This window comes from Salmo salar, chromosome 12 (genome assembly GCF_965601325.2).
Source record: "Salmo salar chromosome 12, fSalSal1, whole genome shotgun sequence".
In the NCBI taxonomy this organism is placed as follows: domain Eukaryota; kingdom Metazoa; phylum Chordata; class Actinopteri; order Salmoniformes; family Salmonidae; genus Salmo; species Salmo salar.
This window is the reverse complement of record NC_138302.1, coordinates 26,889,731-26,908,618: the sequence shown is the minus strand read 5'-3', so window position 1 is coordinate 26,908,618 and position 18,888 is coordinate 26,889,731. Positions and strand designations below refer to the sequence as shown.

Here is an 18,888-nt window from a genome sequence, read left to right as displayed (position 1 = left end):
TTTGCACACCCAAATGTCAGGGGGGAGGTAAAATGACAAATGTAATCCCCCCCATTTGCTTGATGTTTTGTCAACAGTGGAATGGGAGAGGAGAATTCTAGGCAAGTGCCCTGAAGTTCAGTGGATATAAAAAGCTATGCAAGCAATATATTTTCATTCACAATTAATTGTAGAACATTTTCTTTAACACATTACTGGATATATCGAGTCATTTTTGTATGCAAGAATGTTTATGTATTATTATAAGAATTATACTTGCATACAATCAAATACTTGTTTTACTTAAAATTTGAAAACTATAGTTTTGAAGAAGAACAAGAGGCAACAGAAGGAAACAGTACACACACCCAGTGACTTATGGAAAATTTGCTTTTATTGTACATATAAATGTAATTTCCCCAATGTACACATTATATAATAATTCTGGAAACAAAACGCTCTGAGGAACATCCAAGAAAATGCACGAAACAAAAAATAAGTGAATGCATGATAGTTGTCACGCTCGGTCTGCAATTGTTGAAATTTTGTATAAATGGACAAATTGTATAAATGGATCGTGGCATTAACCTGTTGGCCAGGTTTAGCTAGCTCAGACAAACTCACTGAAGCCGTTATAGTAAAAAAAAAAGTGTCTGAAACCAGAAAAATGCCAAAAACAAAAAGGAAAAAAAAAAAAAATATGTAAAGAATTTAAGGAACATTTCTTCCACAACATGAAAAAGCTTAGAATATTATATACAACATTGTAAACTAAGAATCTGAAAACACGGGTTACAAAAAACAAATACAAACAGCAAAACCAAGGTGTTGTTGTTGAAAAAGGTGCCATTTCTGATGCAAGGTAAATAAATACATGCTCTTCAACATCGCCTTTTTTTCAGCATATCGGTCTGCAAGGCTATTATTTTTATTATTATTATTATTATTATTATTATTATTATTATTATTGTTGTTAAGTGTACAATTCTTACTACACAGATGACCTTGTAGAACTTGTGTGGCCAGAGCTTTTTCCTCACAGACGGACATATTTTTTTTTCTTCCACATATCAGTTGTAGCCCTAACCTAGTTCTAGCCATACAGTTGTAACAACTTTGACGTAAGCCATTTGCTTGCATTGGCCAGCCTTTTAGTATGTTAGTTTACATGTATAATGCACTGTACTGCGTCATTGCATAGAAATAATGTCTTGTAAAGTGTTTTGACAGAAAAGGACTTAAAATTTTCCTCCAACGACCAAGCTTTATTATGAATTTGTCAGTAATGAGACCAAAAAAACAACTAACCAACCAGGTAAAGAATACAGCTGCCCAGGTGATTTGTAGTATTTCCAGTTAAATCAATACTTACAAAGATAAACTTTTTTCAGAGAGTAATAAAATATTGAACCACTCTATATAGTTCCTCTAAAACAGATTCTACTCTTACTAAAATTGTTACAAAGATCCCCAGTTGAACCCACATTCCCCTTTTTACTACTTGCCTCGGAAAACAACACCGGGTTACAAATAGAGACCCGCTATTGGTCTTCCCTTCATCAGCCCAAATCAACAGGCCAATCGAAACTTCTAGCTACACAACTACATGCCTAAGAAATAAAGTGATACGCATGTTTTACATAGCATACACATATGATATTGCAGATAACCTATAACAAAAAAACGTCCGTTTTCCTGCCCTCCATACTGCATACCATCTGGGTCATGTTCATTAGGACACACAACTGAAAGTTTAATATTAACCAAGTCGGTAACATTTTCCAGTAACATTTCCTTGTCTGGGGCCCGTGCATTCTCAAGGCCTACACAATACCACACGTCACAGCACCCAGGCTGACCTGGATTTCCTGTTTGCATATCAAGGCCGACTGTAGATCAGACCTGGGTTCAAATACGATTCTAAATAATTTCATATACTTTACTGGGGCTTGACTGAGCTTGCCTGGAGTGGAACCAGATAAATGTTCACAAATGTTACAAACTCTCCCCACCTGGCACTCCAGGAAGGCTAAAGTATTTGAAACATTTTAAATAGTATTTGAACCCAGGTCTGTTCCTATAACATACTGTACTCTCCACGTTAACTGCAAAGAATTACTAGGGAACACCAGACCATATTATCACACATGGAATATGAGGGTTTGGTTAGGTAGGGGTGAATATGACAGGTTTAACTAAAGCGGTTCTATGCAATAAAAAATAAAACTGTTACAATTTAATATTCAAGAGAACACTTAACGAACAACTCCAAGCTTAGTAAAAAAAAAGGTAAAACTACTACTGCATGTTAGTTGCACATAGTGTAACAATGTTGCAGGTTCTGATATCTCAGATCATCCTATAGGAGAACCAAAAAAAGGTAATGGTATTTTGCATGATGAATGTCTTGCTTTTGACAGTATCATGTATGAGAACAGTAATACTGGGTCACTGCCTCTCTATAGCATTAGGCCTATGTGAGCATCAACAGTTGCCATAGACCCCGTCTGTACAGAGGCAGCGTAAATCGGTACCCTGTACGCACGGTTGCCTAGAAACAACATTTCATGCATTTCAAAACGTCAGTTGAAATTAGCCATACAGAATCACAGATTACATTATGTGCACCATACTTTAAATAGACAGCACGCTTCATGTCATATCGAGCTAATATTGACAATTAGTTACCCACAATCAGACTTGTGCTTTGTGGAACCCAAAACATACATCACGCTGTTCTTTAGTACAATTATGGATGCCTTGGTTACAGTCGCTCAGGACGATGCAAACTCGACTTTTGATTGGCCAAGGCCGGACACACACACACACACACACACAAGCTGTGTTATGCAGGGTCACGACGGGAGGATTTATACTGCAAAAAAATGTAATAAACAGCGAGAAATACATTTTTGGACCATGTTTTGGATTGCCATGTTGCTCGATACGCGTGTTCTTTCAACGCCAGTACTGCAAGGCTAGAACACTTTCATTTCAAAAGGATAACAGCAAAACAGTATATAGAGTTTAAATACAGTACTGTACATACTGTTTGGCAAAGGCTATTCCGCCTTAGTGCTTCACATTCAAACTACAGTATGGTGCCTGCATTAAGGTGCCTGCATTAAGGTGTACTATGTAAACACACACAGGGAATTCTTCTCTATGACCAGACACTGTGTCAGGTCAGTACAGAGAAAAGTAGTGTTCGTAATATTTGCTTCTTGTGTGTATTCATGTATATTTGTCTGCTACAACTTCCTATGCCGTAAAAACTGTTTTAGCTTCATCAACTTTAAAAAATAAAAATAAAAAAAAGAAGAAATTAGCCAACTTCAAGTCAACCTTTTCCCATTTCATCATAAAAATCCATAGAAAAAACAACCATTGAAAACGTAAAACTTGAAAAGGGGTGGGCACGGGGCAACGCTTTAGGAGAACCGAGCAGCAACTGTTACTGTAGTAACATACAGTTGACTGATCTGATTAATAAAAACCTATATATCCTGATACATCTCTAGTATAAAAAGTATCTTCATTTCTCTCTATATAAATCTCCTATAGATACACTACAATGGTAATGTCCCCTCTTACTGTGGACTATAGAGTACATTATAGTTTATATCTTCCTAGAAGTATATATACTCTAAAACCCCCCCCAGGGAAACACCAGGAAGGAATCAAGACGGTTTTTCACTCCTCTCCCTCTTCCTCCTCCTAGGAAGGAATCAAGCCTGGTCACGCCATCCCACCTCCTCCATCTACTCTTCCTCCTCCTCATCATCGTCTTCATCGTGGCAGTGGGTGATCTCCTGTGGGGTCTGGGGGAACATGTTGGGGGGTTTGATCTCACTGATGGACCGGGTCAGCTGGCTTCGGTTCTTGTTGCTACAGCACTCCAGGTCCTTGCTGTCAGTGCAGTGGCGGTTGCGCGTGGCCAGGGGGGACTCGGTGTCCGTGTCGATGTGCGCATGCTCCACCGTTGACTCGTGGGGCATCTGGGAGGGAAGAGAGAGACAGAGACAGACAGAGACAAGGTGAGGAGAGAGGCTACTACCAAAGACAACTCAGAGCACTTCCAGTTGGCTAACAGCTAGTAAAGAGAGTTTCAGCTCACCAATATGTAATATAATAGTATTATTACCATGCGTTGAACTTGTTATACAGAATATTGATTACTGTGTGTATGCGATGTGCATGTTTCATATAATACCGTAAATTCCGGACTATTAAGCGCACCTGAATATAAGCCACACCCACTGAATTTTAAAAAGATTATTATTTTGAACATAAATAAGCCGCACATGTCTATAAGCCGCAGATGCCTACCGGTACATTGAAACAAATGAACTTTACACAGGCTTTAACGAAACACGGCTTGTAACAAAAATAAATAGGCTTTAACAAAACACGGCTTGTAACAACAACAAAAAATTTGCAGTAAACAGTAGCCTACCAAGAAAGTCATTGCTCCAGACCAAGCTCCCGTGCAGCAGCTCTATTTCCTTTTCCAACAGCCAGATCAATCGCCTTCAACTTGAAAGCTGCATCATATGCATTTCTCTGTGTCTTTGCCATGATGAGGGTGGCAAAATGACTACCGTAATCAGAATGATGGGAAGTTTGAGCGCGCTCGATTTAATCTAAACAGTAAACAAAAAAGTTGTTTGACCTTAACCCGTTCGGCAATTTCATTGGTCTAATGAAAGCTTCATGCCGCCAAAAAACTGAGCACGTCACAGAATGTGTTTTTTTATTTATTTTTATTTGAAAGCGGGAAAAATCCATATATTAGCCGCGTCATTGTTTAAGCCGCGAGGTTCAAAGCTTGGGAAAAAAGTAGCGGCTTATAGTCCGGAAATTACGGTATGTCTGGTAAAGACATTTGTATTGAAATGAGAAGATAACTCATACATACCAACTCTAATGCAAATGTCACTCTGCCTGTCAGTGACTCAGCTAGATGGGCACCAGACTATGTAAGGGTTCAGTCTAAGTTAATAAGAGTCAAGTACTGTATATTTTTTATTAAACTAGCCGGAAATGTTGATTCATGTCCATCTATATTTTTAACCATCAATTTCTAACAATTACAGTTTTCCAATTAGCAAAAGAAAGGGCTGTATCTTACACTATATTCTCTGCAATATTTTATTCTGTAAATGCTGCATTTCTTCCCTTTTTTGTAAACTGTTAGCAAGAATCAACAAAGGAATTCAATACAGTGACTCACCAGTACGTGAGCAGCTCTGAAGAGGTAGCTGAAGGGATAGTACAGGAGGTTGATGAAGGAAGCAGCGTACAGGTCAGCATAGCGCATCACCTGAGAGGCAAACAGAGTCTGTCTGGAGCCAGACCTGAACAGACTACCCATCATACCATAGCACATGTCCATGTCATGGGTCACTTTCTGGGGAGGGGAGAAGAACACTGGGTTTAGATACTGAGCTGAAAGACGCTCGGACAATATTTCAAGCTTTGGTGGAAGAATGTGATGACCATTGTCAAATATGTTTTAATGTATGGTATTGTGCTCTTGTGTTATGTGTACATTCTGACTACTTCCTGCTGACTACTTCCTGCTGACTACTTCCTGCTGACTACTTCCTGCTGACGACTTCCTGCTGACGACTTCCTGCTGACTACTTCCTGCTGACCTCTTGCCAGGTCCCCTTCTAAAAAGAGGTTTCTAATACAAAATACAAAATTCCTCGAGGAGGACAATGGAAATTCAGCGACTTGTGTTCCGGTATATCCAAGCCTTCGATGGGACGGGTGGAGGATCATAGTGTATTTTCAGGAGTTTACTTAGGGGTTGTTAGACCATATAAGTCCACAGTTGGGAATGATTTGGTTTAAAGACAAAACTGAAACCTGTAACTATTCAGGGACACGTGGACATTTTGAATAATGTTTCTGTAGCTGCAATGGAAACATGTGTAGAATCAGTACCTTGACCCTTCTCTGGAGAGCACTGATGTCAGGTCTCTCATTACTACTGCTGTCCAGATGCCTGGAGAGATAGAGAGATAATGGGTTAGATAGAGGGCAAAGAGGTAGAGAAGAAGGGGATTGGAAGTGAGAGAGCGAAGACAGTGCTAGTCACTATTATAAAGAGCAAGGAAGGGGACAGGCCTACATAGATAGATAGATAAACTGTTTCTAAATGGGCTGAAGTCTGACTGTGAAGCCAGTTATCATCAGACCGATGGGGCAAACCCTGCAGACTTTGGCCCAAGGGCGACACACACACACAGGGAGCCGACGGTGACACACACCAACGCACATACTCAAACAGTCGTTCACGCACACACACATGCCAGGTGCAGAGGCAGCCTAGAGAGCGAGCATAGGGGCGTTGTAGGGGAGTAGACGGTGCAGTACTCACTTGTAGAGCTCTGCCAAGAAAATGTCCAGGCCCTGCAATTCTTCGAATAACGCTGTAAGACAGAAGAGGAAAAGGAGGCCAGGGTAAGTCTCAGTCACAACATATTTCCCTTTCCCTCCTCCTCCCTTAAATCAGCAGTGGAGAAAGTACAGATACCACAAAAAAAACGACGTAAGTAGTACTTTAAAGTATTTTTACTTAAGTACTTTACACCACTGCCCTTAATCACAGGTGTTGGCTCACTCTTGTTCTATCTGTCACTTTCTCACTCTCCCCCTCTATATCTTCACCTCTCATTCACCCTCTCCCTGGCACACTGTCGCTCACAGGTCGTTGAGAGGTTTACGAGGGCATTTTACAGCTACAATGACACGTCACAGTTATATTTGTGTGTGAGCCTGTGCATAAATGTGTGTGTGTGCACAAGTGTGTCACTGCTATAATATACACCCCTTGACTAATTAATACCCCTGGACTTTTTTCACATTTTGTTGTGTTACAGCCCGAATATAACATTGATTCAATTGAGATTTTGTGTCACTGGCCTACACATAATTTCCCATAATGTCAAAGTGGAATTTTTTACAAATTAATTAAAAATGAAAAGCTGAATTGTCTTGAGTCGATAAGTACTCCACGGCTTTCTTATGGCAAGCCTAAATAAGTTAAGGTCCCTCAAATCGGCAGTGAACTTCAAACACAGATTCAACCACAAACACCAGGGAGGTTTTCCAATGCCTCGCAAAGAATGGAACCTATTGGTATAGGGGTAAAAATGAAAAAGCAGACATTTAAATACCCATTTGAGCATGGTGAAACTTAATTACACGTTGGATGGTATATCAGTACACCCAGTCACTACAAAGATACAGGCGTCCTTCCTAACCCAGTTGCCAGCAAGGAAGGAAACCGCTCAGGGATTTCACCATGAGGCCACCATGACTTTAAAACAGTTACAGAGTTGAATGGTCGTGATAGGAGAAAACTGAGGATGAATTAACAGCTTTGTAGTTACTCCACAATACTAACAAATGACAGAGTGAAAAGAAGGAAGCCTGTAGAGAAAATAAATATTGAAAAATATGCATCTTGCTTGCAATAAGGCACAAAACTAAAACTGCAAGAAATGTGGCAAAGAAATAAACTTTATGTCCTGAATACAAAGTGTTACATTTGGGGCAAATCCAACACATCACTGAGGACCACTCTTCATATTTTCAAGCATAGTGATGGCTGCATCCTGTTATGGGTATGCTTGTCACCAGCAAGGACTAGGGAGTTTTTTTAGCATAAGATTAAATAGAGCTAAGCACAGGCAAAATCCTAGAGGAGAACCTGGTTCAGTCTGCGTTCCAACAGACACTGGGAGACAAATTCACCTTTCAGCAGGACAATAACCTAAAACACAAGGCCAAATACACTGGAGTTGCTTACCAAGATGACATTGAATGCTCCTGAGTGGCATAGTTACAGTTTTGACTTCAATTGGCTTGAAAATCTATGACAAGACTTGAAAATGGTTGTCTAGAAATGATCAACAACAAATTTAACAGAGCTTAAAGAATTTTAAAAAGAATCATGTGAAAATATTGTACAACACAGGTGTGCAAAGCTCTTAGAAACTTACCCAGAAAGACTCACAGCTGTAATCGCTGCCTAAGATGATTCTAACTTAGTAAATGAGATATTTCAGTATTTCATTTTCAATAAAAACACAAAAATGTTTTCACTTTGTCATTATGGGGGTAATGTGTGTAGATGGGTGAGAGAAAACATTTTTATTGAATCCATGTTGAATTCAGGCTGTAACACAACAAAATGTGGTATAAGTCAAGGGGTACGAATACTTTCGGAACGCACTATACGCCATTTAGCAGACGCTTTTATCCAAAGTGACTTACAGTCATGCGTGAATACATTTTACGTACGGGTGGTCCCGGGAACCGAACCCATAATTCTGGCATTGCAAGCACCATGCTCTACCAACTGAGCTACAGACCAGTGCTCTCCAGTGTGCCTATCTGCCTTTTTATGTACGAGTATCTGTGTGTCTGTCTGGCTGCTTGCATGGGAATGACCACCCGTCCTTTTGTGTGGGTGACTGTGTGTGTGTGAGAGAGACTGAGTGCGTGTGTGACTCACAGCTCTTGTCAGTCCAGACATGCAACTCCTGGGCCAGCTCGGGGATGACGAGGAAGGTCCTCCAGCCCTGGCGTTTCTTGGACTTGAGGATGTCCCCGAAGATGTGGTCTCCGATGTAGACGATGTCCTTCCCCTTGGCCCCCAGCAGGTCACACACAATGTCAGAAGAACCTGGGCGAGAGAGAGGGACATATTGAAATGTAGATGTTACTGGACATCGTTGTTTTATTAAAGATTTGTACCACGTTGTTTTTAGTTTTATACCATTGTTTTGTTTTTAGGGATAGCAGACCTCCCTGGAGAACAGTGAAAGTTGTTGAGACTATGCTGGCTAAATAAAAGGTTAACTGAGATCCATCTTGTTTAGAAGTACTCTGCTAGTTAGATGATTTGTGAAGTTTGCAGTGCTGTCTGGCTGTCTGGTGGTTTGTGCTGTGAGTCAGTGCATTTCCCCACGTACTGCATCTTACCTCCAGAGTAGACGATGCCGTGGTGCAAGGGTCCGGTGTAGGTCCCGATCTTCAGCCGCCCTGTCGCCTAACACCAGAGAACACATAGAACACCAGAGAACACATAGAACAGTAGCTTCACCTCGAACACCAGAGAACACATAGAACAGTAGCTTCACCGCAAAACAATGTCAAGTATTTGGATTTATTATGGATCCCCATTAGTTCCTGCCAAAGCAGCAGCTACTCTTCCTGGGGTCCAGCAAAATTAAGGCAGTTTATACAATTTTAAAAACATTACATTCACAGATTTCACAACACACTGTGTGCCCTCAGGCCCCTACTCCACCACTACCACATATCTACAGTACAAAATCCATGTGTACGTGTGTGTGTAGTGCGCATGTTATCATGTGTGTGTATGCATGTGTCTGTGCCTATGTTTGTGTTGCTTCACAGTCCCCCTGTTCCATAAGGTGTATTTATCAGTTTAAAAAAATGTTTTCATCTAATTTTACTGCTTGCATCAGTTACTTGATGTGGAATAGAGTTCCATGTAGTCATGGCTCTATGTAGTGCTGTGCGCCTCCCATAGTCTGTTCTGGACTGTGAAGAGACCTCTGGCGTCATGTCTTGTGGGGTATGCATGGGTGTCCTCCACTTTGAGCCATGAGAGATTGACATGCATATTGTTAATGTTAGCTCTCTGTGTGCATCCAAGGGCCAGCCGGGCTGCCTTGTTCTGAGCCAATTGCAATTTTCCTAAGTCCCTTTATGTGGCACCTGACCAGAAGACTGAACAGTAGTCCGGGTGCGACAAAACCAGGGCTTGTAGGACCTGCCTTGTTTATTATGGACAGACTTCTCCCCATCTTAGCTACTATTGAATCAATATTCTTTGACCATGACAGTTTACAATCCAGGGTTACTCCAAGCAGATTAGTCACCTCAACTTGCTCAAATTATAATTCTTTACAAGTTGTACTTCACATAGTGTGGTAGCCTAATAGCTAAATTGGTCACACAATTAGGCTACCACACCATTAGGCTACCACACCATTAGGCTACCACACCATTAGGCTACCACACCATTAGGCTACCACACCATTAGGCTACCACACCATTAGGCTACCACACCATTAGGCTACCACACCATTAGGCTACCACACCATTAGACTACCACACTATTAGGCTACCACACCATTAGGCTACCACACCATTAGGCTACCACACCATTAGGCTACCACACCATTAGGCTACCACACCATTAGGCTACCACACCATTAGGCTACCACACCATTAGGCTACCACACCATTAGACTACCACACCATTAGGCTACCACACCATTAGGCTACCACACCAATAGGCTACCACACTATTAGGCTACCACACCATTAGGCTACCACACCATTAGGCTACCACACCATTAGGCTACCACACCATTAGGCTACCACACCAATAGGCTACCACACTATTAGGCTACCACACTATTAGGCTACCACACCAATAGGCTACCACACCATTAGGCTACCACACCATTAGGCTACCACACCATTAGGCTACCACACCAATAGGCTACCACACTATTAGGCTACCACACTATTAGGCTACCACACTATTAGGCTACCACACTATTAGGCTACCACACTATTAGGCTACCACACTATTAGGCTACCACACTATTAGGCTACCACACTCAAAAGTCTTGGCACGGTGTTCTGACAGAACCCGTTCTCCATCTACGTGAGTGTAGAGATGTGATGGTGTAATTACTCACTGTGTCGACTTGTCTGAGCACCGTTCCCTCTCCAAAGAACAGAGGCTTCCTGGCGTCCACCAGAATCAGGTCAAAGTAGGACTGCCACGGCCGGTGGGACGTCCCGTGCTGCAACCCAACCACACACAGACAGATTCTGGTCAATGTGTACCGTCTATAGTTAACTACATGCATCTACGTAAGTTAACAAGATTTCATGTCTACGGGAGAAGGCCGTGTATGAACGTTGATATGATTCTCTTACCTTTGGGCCGTGGGGGAAGTCAAACAGGTATGTCATGATCTTCTGTGAGAAAATTCAACAACATAATGAGTCTATTAGTCATCTCATTTAAATGTCTTTGTGACTGGGACAGATACCGCAGCTATCTGCCCCAGTTCAGTACGCGAACACGTCACCCCGGTTTCAGATGCAAACGTGACAGTTTGCCAGGACATGTTTTGTGAAGCTGTGTGTACGTTTGCTTTGCATATTAAATGTTGTTTTGCATGGACGTTTAACAAGGCAGGACTTAACTATTGTTTTGGACTCTGAAGGGTGTCTGTTACTGGGTGCTGTGCATGTGAAGCATCCATTCCTCTGTGTGTGTGTGTGTGTGTGTGTGTGTGTGTATAAACAGTGGACCTGGGCACTTAGCGTGGTCAGTACTGTGTACTCACGTGTGTGTATTTGTAGTCACTGTTGGTGGCCAGGAACACCTTGGCTACTTCATTCATTCTACTCAGCAGGAGAGGCAGCTTTGCCTTCATGAGAGAGAACACTACATATTACAACGCCATTATCCTATACAGTGTGTTCGTACAGGCATACAGACAGAGACGTAAAGTAAATGTTAACTTCTCATCAGGTTTTGAAGTCGTCATGTCAGAGCGGTAAAGGGGCTGATAAAATGTTCATGTGCGTACTTACGTCTCTCACTACGTACTTTTCAAGGTTCTCCACTGTCTTTTCCTTCAGGGTGCCCTGGAAGACAGGACTACAGGTAAATAGGTTGAAATACATCGAAAAATAACAAGCACGCATCTATATATCATACAAAATGAGTTCTTTATGATGACACTCACTGTAAACCATGTCAATTATTTTCAGGGTACATACCATTAGCACTACGATAAACAGTAAATGATTGCTTCAAGATAAAGATAATCATTGGGCGTTTAGCCCCATATAATACCTTGAAACGGATGTAAAGTGAATTGAAGTGAACAAATGATTGCATTGTGAAAGACTTCCTCATCAAGCTACCTTGAAGTGGACCCAGTCGACGGCGTCGCGGATGTCCTGGAACATGCTCTTGAAGGACATGAAGAGGTCGCCATCTTTAAAGCCAGTCTCACAGCTGAGGTAAGGGGGGAGGAGAGGGACACACAGAGCCAGTGGACAGGCCAAGGCCAGACAGAGAGCTTTGCTTTAAAACGCTAGTAGCCATTTTCACTACATTTTTTGTTTTGTTTTTGTTTTGCTTTTAAATGGGATAGTCTTCCCTTGTTTGAGGTGGTTTCCAGCCAAACAGGAAAGCAATCTCCCCCTAAAAGACCAACAGCTCGTTTCAGAGGAGAAGACATGCAGCCATTCCATTGCAGATCACATCATCACACAAAGAATTCATTAAAACTAATCGCTAACAAATGATTGTATAATTATATCGAGACGATTGACATGATATTACATCATGCTAGATGATTAGTCATTACAGATTAATTTAAATAATAAACGTAATGAAATCTGAAAATATGGAATTAAGTTACTGCATGCATTCGTGGAATGATTAGTATCGAAGACCAATAATCATTCAGATAGCTGAGTAATCCTAATAAAGTATCTTGTTTATGACACAATAAAAGGGTGGTCCTATTACTCAGGCTTAACAGGGTTAGGGCAATAGTATTTCCTTATTGGAGGATTTTTATTGGAGATATGGACCTACCCTGTTGTCATGTTGTCTAATTGGCTTATCAATGTTGCCATGTCATATCCAGGAATTACTTGTATATAACACACAAGAAAGATAAGGTGGGTAGTATGACTAGGGATTCCTTACCTTGCATATCTGTCACAGTTTGAGAAGAAGTCCACGAGGCAGGCAAAGAGGTAGGTCTCTGGAGAGAGAGGGAAACTGTACTGTAAAATCAATCGAGTGTCAATAAAGTTGAGTTGATCTCCATGGCCTTGCCTCAAACTGTGCTCAGACAAAATGGAGGGCATGTCTGGGCTTGTCCCTCTTATGAATGACAGTTGAATCTAGATGGAGATAAACACATTTTTAAATAATTGAATGGCTCTGGCATGGACAGAATCTCTCCTCCTTCTACCTGGCAAGTTGAAGAGAGTGTTGAGGATATAGAAACGTTCAGTGTCGTCACGTTGGATGAACTTGTTCGGGTATAGCTCCCGTATTTCAGGTCTGGGGAGAGAAGAGAAAAAGAAAATGCAACGTCAGGAGAATTTCTTGGCAGGTAGACCGGGATCTAACCTTCAAACCCGCTCAATGATCTGGGGAGTGGGGACATTGCGAGAAGGTTAGGAGAGTGTTGGGTTCACCATTTACCCTCGTAGGAAATTGAAGCCGTGGACACAGACCAGGATGTTGCCATACGCGTCCACCTTCAACAGGTTCCCATACATGGTGTCAAACACCAGGCCTCTGAAGAAATACAGAGAAACAACATCATTCAGTCAGTTAGAATACATCTACAAATGGTTTATACATGATCTTTAAAAGCCCATCAGAAAATCTACCTAGCTACAACCAGGACCAAATTAGAAACCCAGCATCCAGGTACAAAAATAGCCTCACCATGGCAACCATGATGTGATAAGTAATAGGTACCTGGTAATAAAGTACAGCTGGTGCCCCGTTGACATCAAAGTGTTTTCCAGTAAAAAAATTATACTATATATATATATATATATATATATATATATATATATATATATATATAGCAGTATAATGCCATCACCATGGCAACAACATTAACGGTATGATGTGATTGGTGGTCACCTGGTGGGGAAGGCGGGGTCGTAGACGAAGCTGAGCAGCTCCTGGGGGTAACCGATGTGGACCAGGCGCTCCACGGTCAGCTCAAAGCCCAGAGACTCGTACTCTGGAGACTTGTACACTGGAGAAGAGAAAGACAGACAGACAGACGTTAGCGTTTAACACAAGCCGGTGTAGACTACACAGAGTCACACAGCAGCAGTCCACGAAGCCTATACAGTGACGCAATTACACTGACACCATACATTTAGGAAAAGGACATAGGAGGAACTCAAGTCTAATTGCCTGTTCGCGAACGGACCACTCTGTAAATAGCAGCCTCCAATTTATCCAGAACCAGCCAATGTGGACCCATTCACCTCGACTAGATAACAGCACGTAAGCTATTGCAACGTGACATGATGGCGATGCAACGTGAAACAGGTATTATAAAAATAACTCTAACCGTCATGGTATCCGAGATACTGTTGGTAATAACATAGCCTAGCCCCTCTCCCCCTAAAGTGCATGCGCACACACGCCCGGGCACGCACACACACACACACACACACACACACACACACACACACACACACACACACACACACACACACACACACACACTCTGGGGCCTGAATATCCTTGGATCTAATCCGTGGAGAAACAGGATCCATAGCTCAGCTCTGGACTTTGATACTAATGAGGCCCGTGGAGACGATGACATTCAGACACCAAACAACCAGGCATCTCCAGGGCCCTGTTCATTAGGGCACGTGACAGAAAACAGTTTACAAGGTTTTGCAACGGAAAAGGATGAGCCTTTCTTATTGGGCAGGTCCATTTAGGCCCTCCCTGTTTCAGTCTGTTTTCCGCCGTTTGGTGCCTAATGAACACACCCCCAGGCCTGGCGAGCCAAGCCATGGATGAAGGGGAAAAGTAGAGAGGGATACAATGTCCAGGCCTGGGCCAGAGGGGCCTATCAGCCGATTAGAATGCTAACTGACGTTGGAAGAAGGTTCTGTCAGATGGCATTAATATAAAGGCTGTTTTTCCACATTAGGTCCAGTCAGGCTGCAGGAGGGGAGGACTTGGCTGATGCTTAGAGGGAACAGGAAGGACGATGTGGGGATAGGCTAGCTAGCGCCGAGACCCCAAACGTGGAAGGAATAGGCGTCTTACTGAGTTAGCGCGTGCACACAGACAGACAGAGAAAGAGGAGTGTGAATACCCATCTTGGTGTAATGTGTGTGCGTGCACATTTACCCATTTGTGTGTTTGCTTCTTAGCCCAATTGTGTGTTTTCTCTCTCTCTCTCTCTCTGGTGAGTTCAAATCCCCTGTGGTGTTCCAGTGTCCCTGGCTAGCTAGCTAGCGAAGCAGAGGAGTGGTGGGCATCATGCCCAGTGCTGCAGCCTCGAAGAGTCGCACAGTCCTGGGCCAGACTTCTCCATACAAATAGCCCCTCCCACCTTTCCTCCCTCCTCATCCCTGCCTCCATTTCCCTAAGCTCTGTGGCTGTTACAAAGAAACCTATTTTAAGAGTATTTTCCCCTCCGTCACCTTCCCGATCAGCTCTCTCTTTGGTTGGCCGGCGATGAGCAGAGTTCTCTCTCTCTGCACTGTCCCCTGCTGTGACCTTCAGACAGCTTTAGCTTAAACACACACAGACAGGCGTGGAAACACACGCACAGCCTATTTATGTCTCTATATATAACACAGTCTAGTCCAGGGATAGGCAACTTTGATGGGAGTGGGGGGGGTCACAAAAAAACGGAACTCATCATGAGGAGTTGCAGTGGGTCTGCATACCCACATCCACGCCCCCACCTTGCGAGCAAAACATTTCAGCGGCCCCCCTCGTGACAACGAAAATAAAAAACGTATGTTTTAAAAAAGGTCATTTCCTGCAGTTCTACACATTTTGCCATGGGGTGAACAGAAAAGTTTGCAGTTTTTAATATGATAACTGGCCCCACCCCGGTCGGTAATTTGGCCATGGTTACTACAAGTTTAAATAGGTGGACGCTAGACTAATTTACCAATCTAAAAAAAAATTGCACCTTGTGTGTTCTATTATTCTAACTCTCAACAGAAAGTTGAAATTGTTCGGTGGCCCATCCCTGGTCTAGTCCATTAGATTTACTGGTCTGTGACCATGTTTAAGTTGAAATAGTTGATTTGTTTACTCATAGGTGAGGGGTATACCTTACATTTGGGACGGAATTGACACTGGAAAGTAGTAAATTATAGCCTGGTAACTCAAACACACACTAAGCTCCTCTCCTGATGCAGTCGTCGACAGATAATTATACTCCCCTTAAGCTGTGTGTGTGTGTGTGTGTGTGTGTGTGTGTGTGTGTGTGCGTGTGAGTGTGAGAGAGAGAGAGAGAGAGACCAGGCTAGAATTTACAGCCCTTCAAATGTAAGCTATACCCCTCACCTAATGGTAAACAACTTTACCCTTTAACTAAAACATGGTCGTAGACCTGTAAACCTATTGGACGAGACTGTGCTATATACAGATACATAAACAGCCTTCATCCCAAATGGCACCCTATTCCCAATATAGTGCACTAATTTTGACCAGAGCCCTATGGCACCAGGTCAAAAGAAGTGTACTGTATCGGGAATAGGGTGCCATATGGATCGTAGCCATAGCTTATGACATATGAAGTGTCTTCTGTACAACTTCCTGGTTGCTAATTATAGGCCTAAGTAATTATCTAGCTGTATCGGAGGTGGGTCCAGACATCGCTGTCACTCAGACAGTAGTATCTTTATTAGACAGCAACACCTTGTCAAAATAACATAAATTAACATGAGTACTGTTAGCCTTTGGCAGAGCGGAGCCCAAGCTACTAAGAGTTAGCATAGCATAGTCTAGCTTATTCCAAAACGAATGGCTTTCAGGCTAATCACCATGCTACAATAGAACAGTGAAAAATAATCCCGTGCCCCATAGAACTAGCAGGTCGACAGTGTGGCTCCAGTGTCATTTGAGCTTCTCAGAACAGTCGAGTCTCTCACTGGGTTGTTTTCAGAACAGTGTGTGTGTGTGTGTGTGTGTGTGTGTGTGTGTGTGTGTGTGTGTGTGTGTGTGTGTGTGTGTGTGTGTGTACAGTGTGTCATTTGAACTACAGTACAGTGAAGCCTCTATGTTGCGTTTTCAGAACAGCGAGTCGTCGAGGACAGATGTGTCAGCCAGCGTTGCCGGAGTATCTAGTTACCACGGTAATTTGCTCGAGGCGAGTGGGCAGGGACAGTGTTAGGCCACATAGAGCTGTCATCAGCGGATGATTTCACGACCTTTGATATAAACCACAGTTAATGACGGATGACCTATCATAGAAGGGCATGGTTCAACGCATGTCCTTTTCTTTTATCAGGCACCGTGATCTTGATATGGAAATACTGTATCGTATTGACATGGATAGACTGGAGGACATTTGATCTCCTCCGTGCGACACAAAGCTATTGACAGAAGGCCTATCCTAGAGGAACATGGTTTAACATTTGCCAGATTTCATGATCCTAATATGAACGTATAGGACCACTGTCTGGTTATGGTCTACTTACAGTCAGAGGATTTGTTGTACATTTAACCATGTTGTATGAGAAGAATTGTGGACAACTCCTAACGGCCCTCTTTTTAAATCCTCACTAGAAAGAGAAACCAATGTGTAGCCTAGCTGCTGCCGTGAGAAGTCGTCCCAGTGAGGGGTCTGACTCCTCAGGCGTAAAGTCCTATCAACATTGGTCAAGACGCTACCTAGCTAGCTAAACGTGCTTCAGTGACTCAGCTAAGTGGAGGGTTGGTAATTCATCTATAAATACAGTGTGTGTGTGTGTGTGTGTGTGTGTGTGTGTGTGTGTGAGACTTTGAGGAGGGGGTCATCCCTAGGGAAAGGGGATCGCTTGTACCCGCAAACACACGGCCCATATCCCATTTCCATCATCTGAGGGCAGATTTTACGGACGCTCAACTGTTGACATGTAGCCTCTTTATATGGGATGGCCCATAACCAAGTGATGATGTTTACAAGATGCCAAGGCTATCGTATCGCTTCACTCAACGCTCGAGTTGCGACCGCAGGAACGGGCTGTGGCCTCCCTGGCCAGAGCGCGACACAGCGACACCTCAGCCTCCTGCCGGTCACTGGGGAGAACCTCATCTAGGGTTCTGGTGCGCCTTGCGGTTAAAATCGGGCAAGGACTCATGTCAACGCCATCATTTAGACATTGTGTCAAGCAATGTCCCCTAACTGGGTTTAGCCTTCATGTGGTTGACGGTCAGGTCAATGGATTACAGACAACCTATTGTCACTTAGAAAACAATTAGAAGATTACTGCTAATTTCTTTTACTATTGCTTACTCAAATACAGAGAAACTGTACTAATGTTAATATTTAGAAAGTGAGGATAGTCTTAGCCAATCACTTGAGGTCAAAGAGTTTTGTTGTTTGCAAATTCCAATGACAGAAGAGACTAAAAACAATACATCTAAACTAACATCTAAATCGGATTACAGATTCAGTTAACGCATTTTCCTCCGTTACAGTATCCTTCTGAAGAACTCATCACCTTTTTCCATCGTCGCTGTACCCCAAGACACCTACACCTCCCCTGTCCTTCTACCCACCACCCCTAGTCCCACTAGGCCCCAGTGAGTCTGGTCTGGGTTTATCGAATGACAAGTGAGCCCCTGTTCTGACCCGGTGTACTTTGTCAACAAACACTGAAGGAGAAATCAATATGGCCGACAACTAGTTGCTATGTCAACCAAATTAGAGTTGAGCCTACATTGTAAAGTAGTGACGGTGGGCTGAGGGCACACACACAGTAAAGAAGTGTTGACGGCCAGGGCAGCGACTGTAGTGCACTTACCGGCTAGAGTGTAATCCATATCAAAACCAAAGCATTTAATCTTCTCCATGGCCAAGCTTCTGTTTACAAAAACTCTAAAAAGGAAGGAAACAGAAGGATAGAATCAGAAGAGTGATTTTGAGAAACATACAAGAGAGCTCTACCTCTGTGTGCAAGGAGAACATTAGGACAAATTGCCTCTCACAGAAGAAGAATGAGCAGAGGTATTTTTGGGATTAAATCATATGTTAGCCATCTAGTCATGGTTTTCATTTTTAAATATAGCCTAACAAACATCTACAATTGATATGC

General features: G+C 42.7%; 1 protein-coding gene across 4 annotated transcripts in view; it reads right to left on the bottom strand.

Moving 5' to 3' along the window:
* Window positions 1-351: 351 nt before the first annotated feature.
* LOC106588790 (cytosolic purine 5'-nucleotidase) overlaps window positions 352-18,888 on the bottom strand; it is a 29,061-nt gene continuing 10,524 nt past the window's right edge. For 2 of the 4 annotated variants that reach the window (XM_014178218.3, XM_014178227.3), the window contains 16 exons: window positions 18,598-18,671; window positions 13,739-13,856; window positions 13,286-13,381; window positions 13,050-13,141; window positions 12,779-12,836; window positions 11,983-12,076; window positions 11,647-11,700; window positions 11,397-11,480; window positions 10,981-11,022; window positions 10,737-10,844; window positions 8,980-9,046; window positions 8,510-8,680; window positions 6,368-6,419; window positions 5,932-5,992; window positions 5,213-5,389; window positions 352-3,977 (listed from right to left, as the gene is read on the bottom strand). In XM_014178218.3, coding sequence (XP_014033693.1) covers window positions 3,741-3,977; window positions 5,213-5,389; window positions 5,932-5,992; window positions 6,368-6,419; window positions 8,510-8,680; window positions 8,980-9,046; window positions 10,737-10,844; window positions 10,981-11,022; window positions 11,397-11,480; window positions 11,647-11,700; window positions 11,983-12,076; window positions 12,779-12,836; window positions 13,050-13,141; window positions 13,286-13,381; window positions 13,739-13,856; window positions 18,598-18,671 — 1,585 coding nt within the window. In that variant the 3' untranslated portion in view covers window positions 352-3,740. Of the gene's footprint in view, window positions 3,978-5,212; window positions 5,390-5,931; window positions 5,993-6,367; window positions 6,420-8,509; window positions 8,681-8,979; window positions 9,047-10,736; window positions 10,845-10,980; window positions 11,023-11,396; window positions 11,481-11,646; window positions 11,701-11,982; window positions 12,266-12,778; window positions 12,841-13,049; window positions 13,142-13,285; window positions 13,382-13,738; window positions 13,857-18,597; window positions 18,672-18,888 lie in introns of those variants that run through there. The other 2 variants (XM_045691170.2, XM_045691171.2) reach the window with 2 other exon arrangements.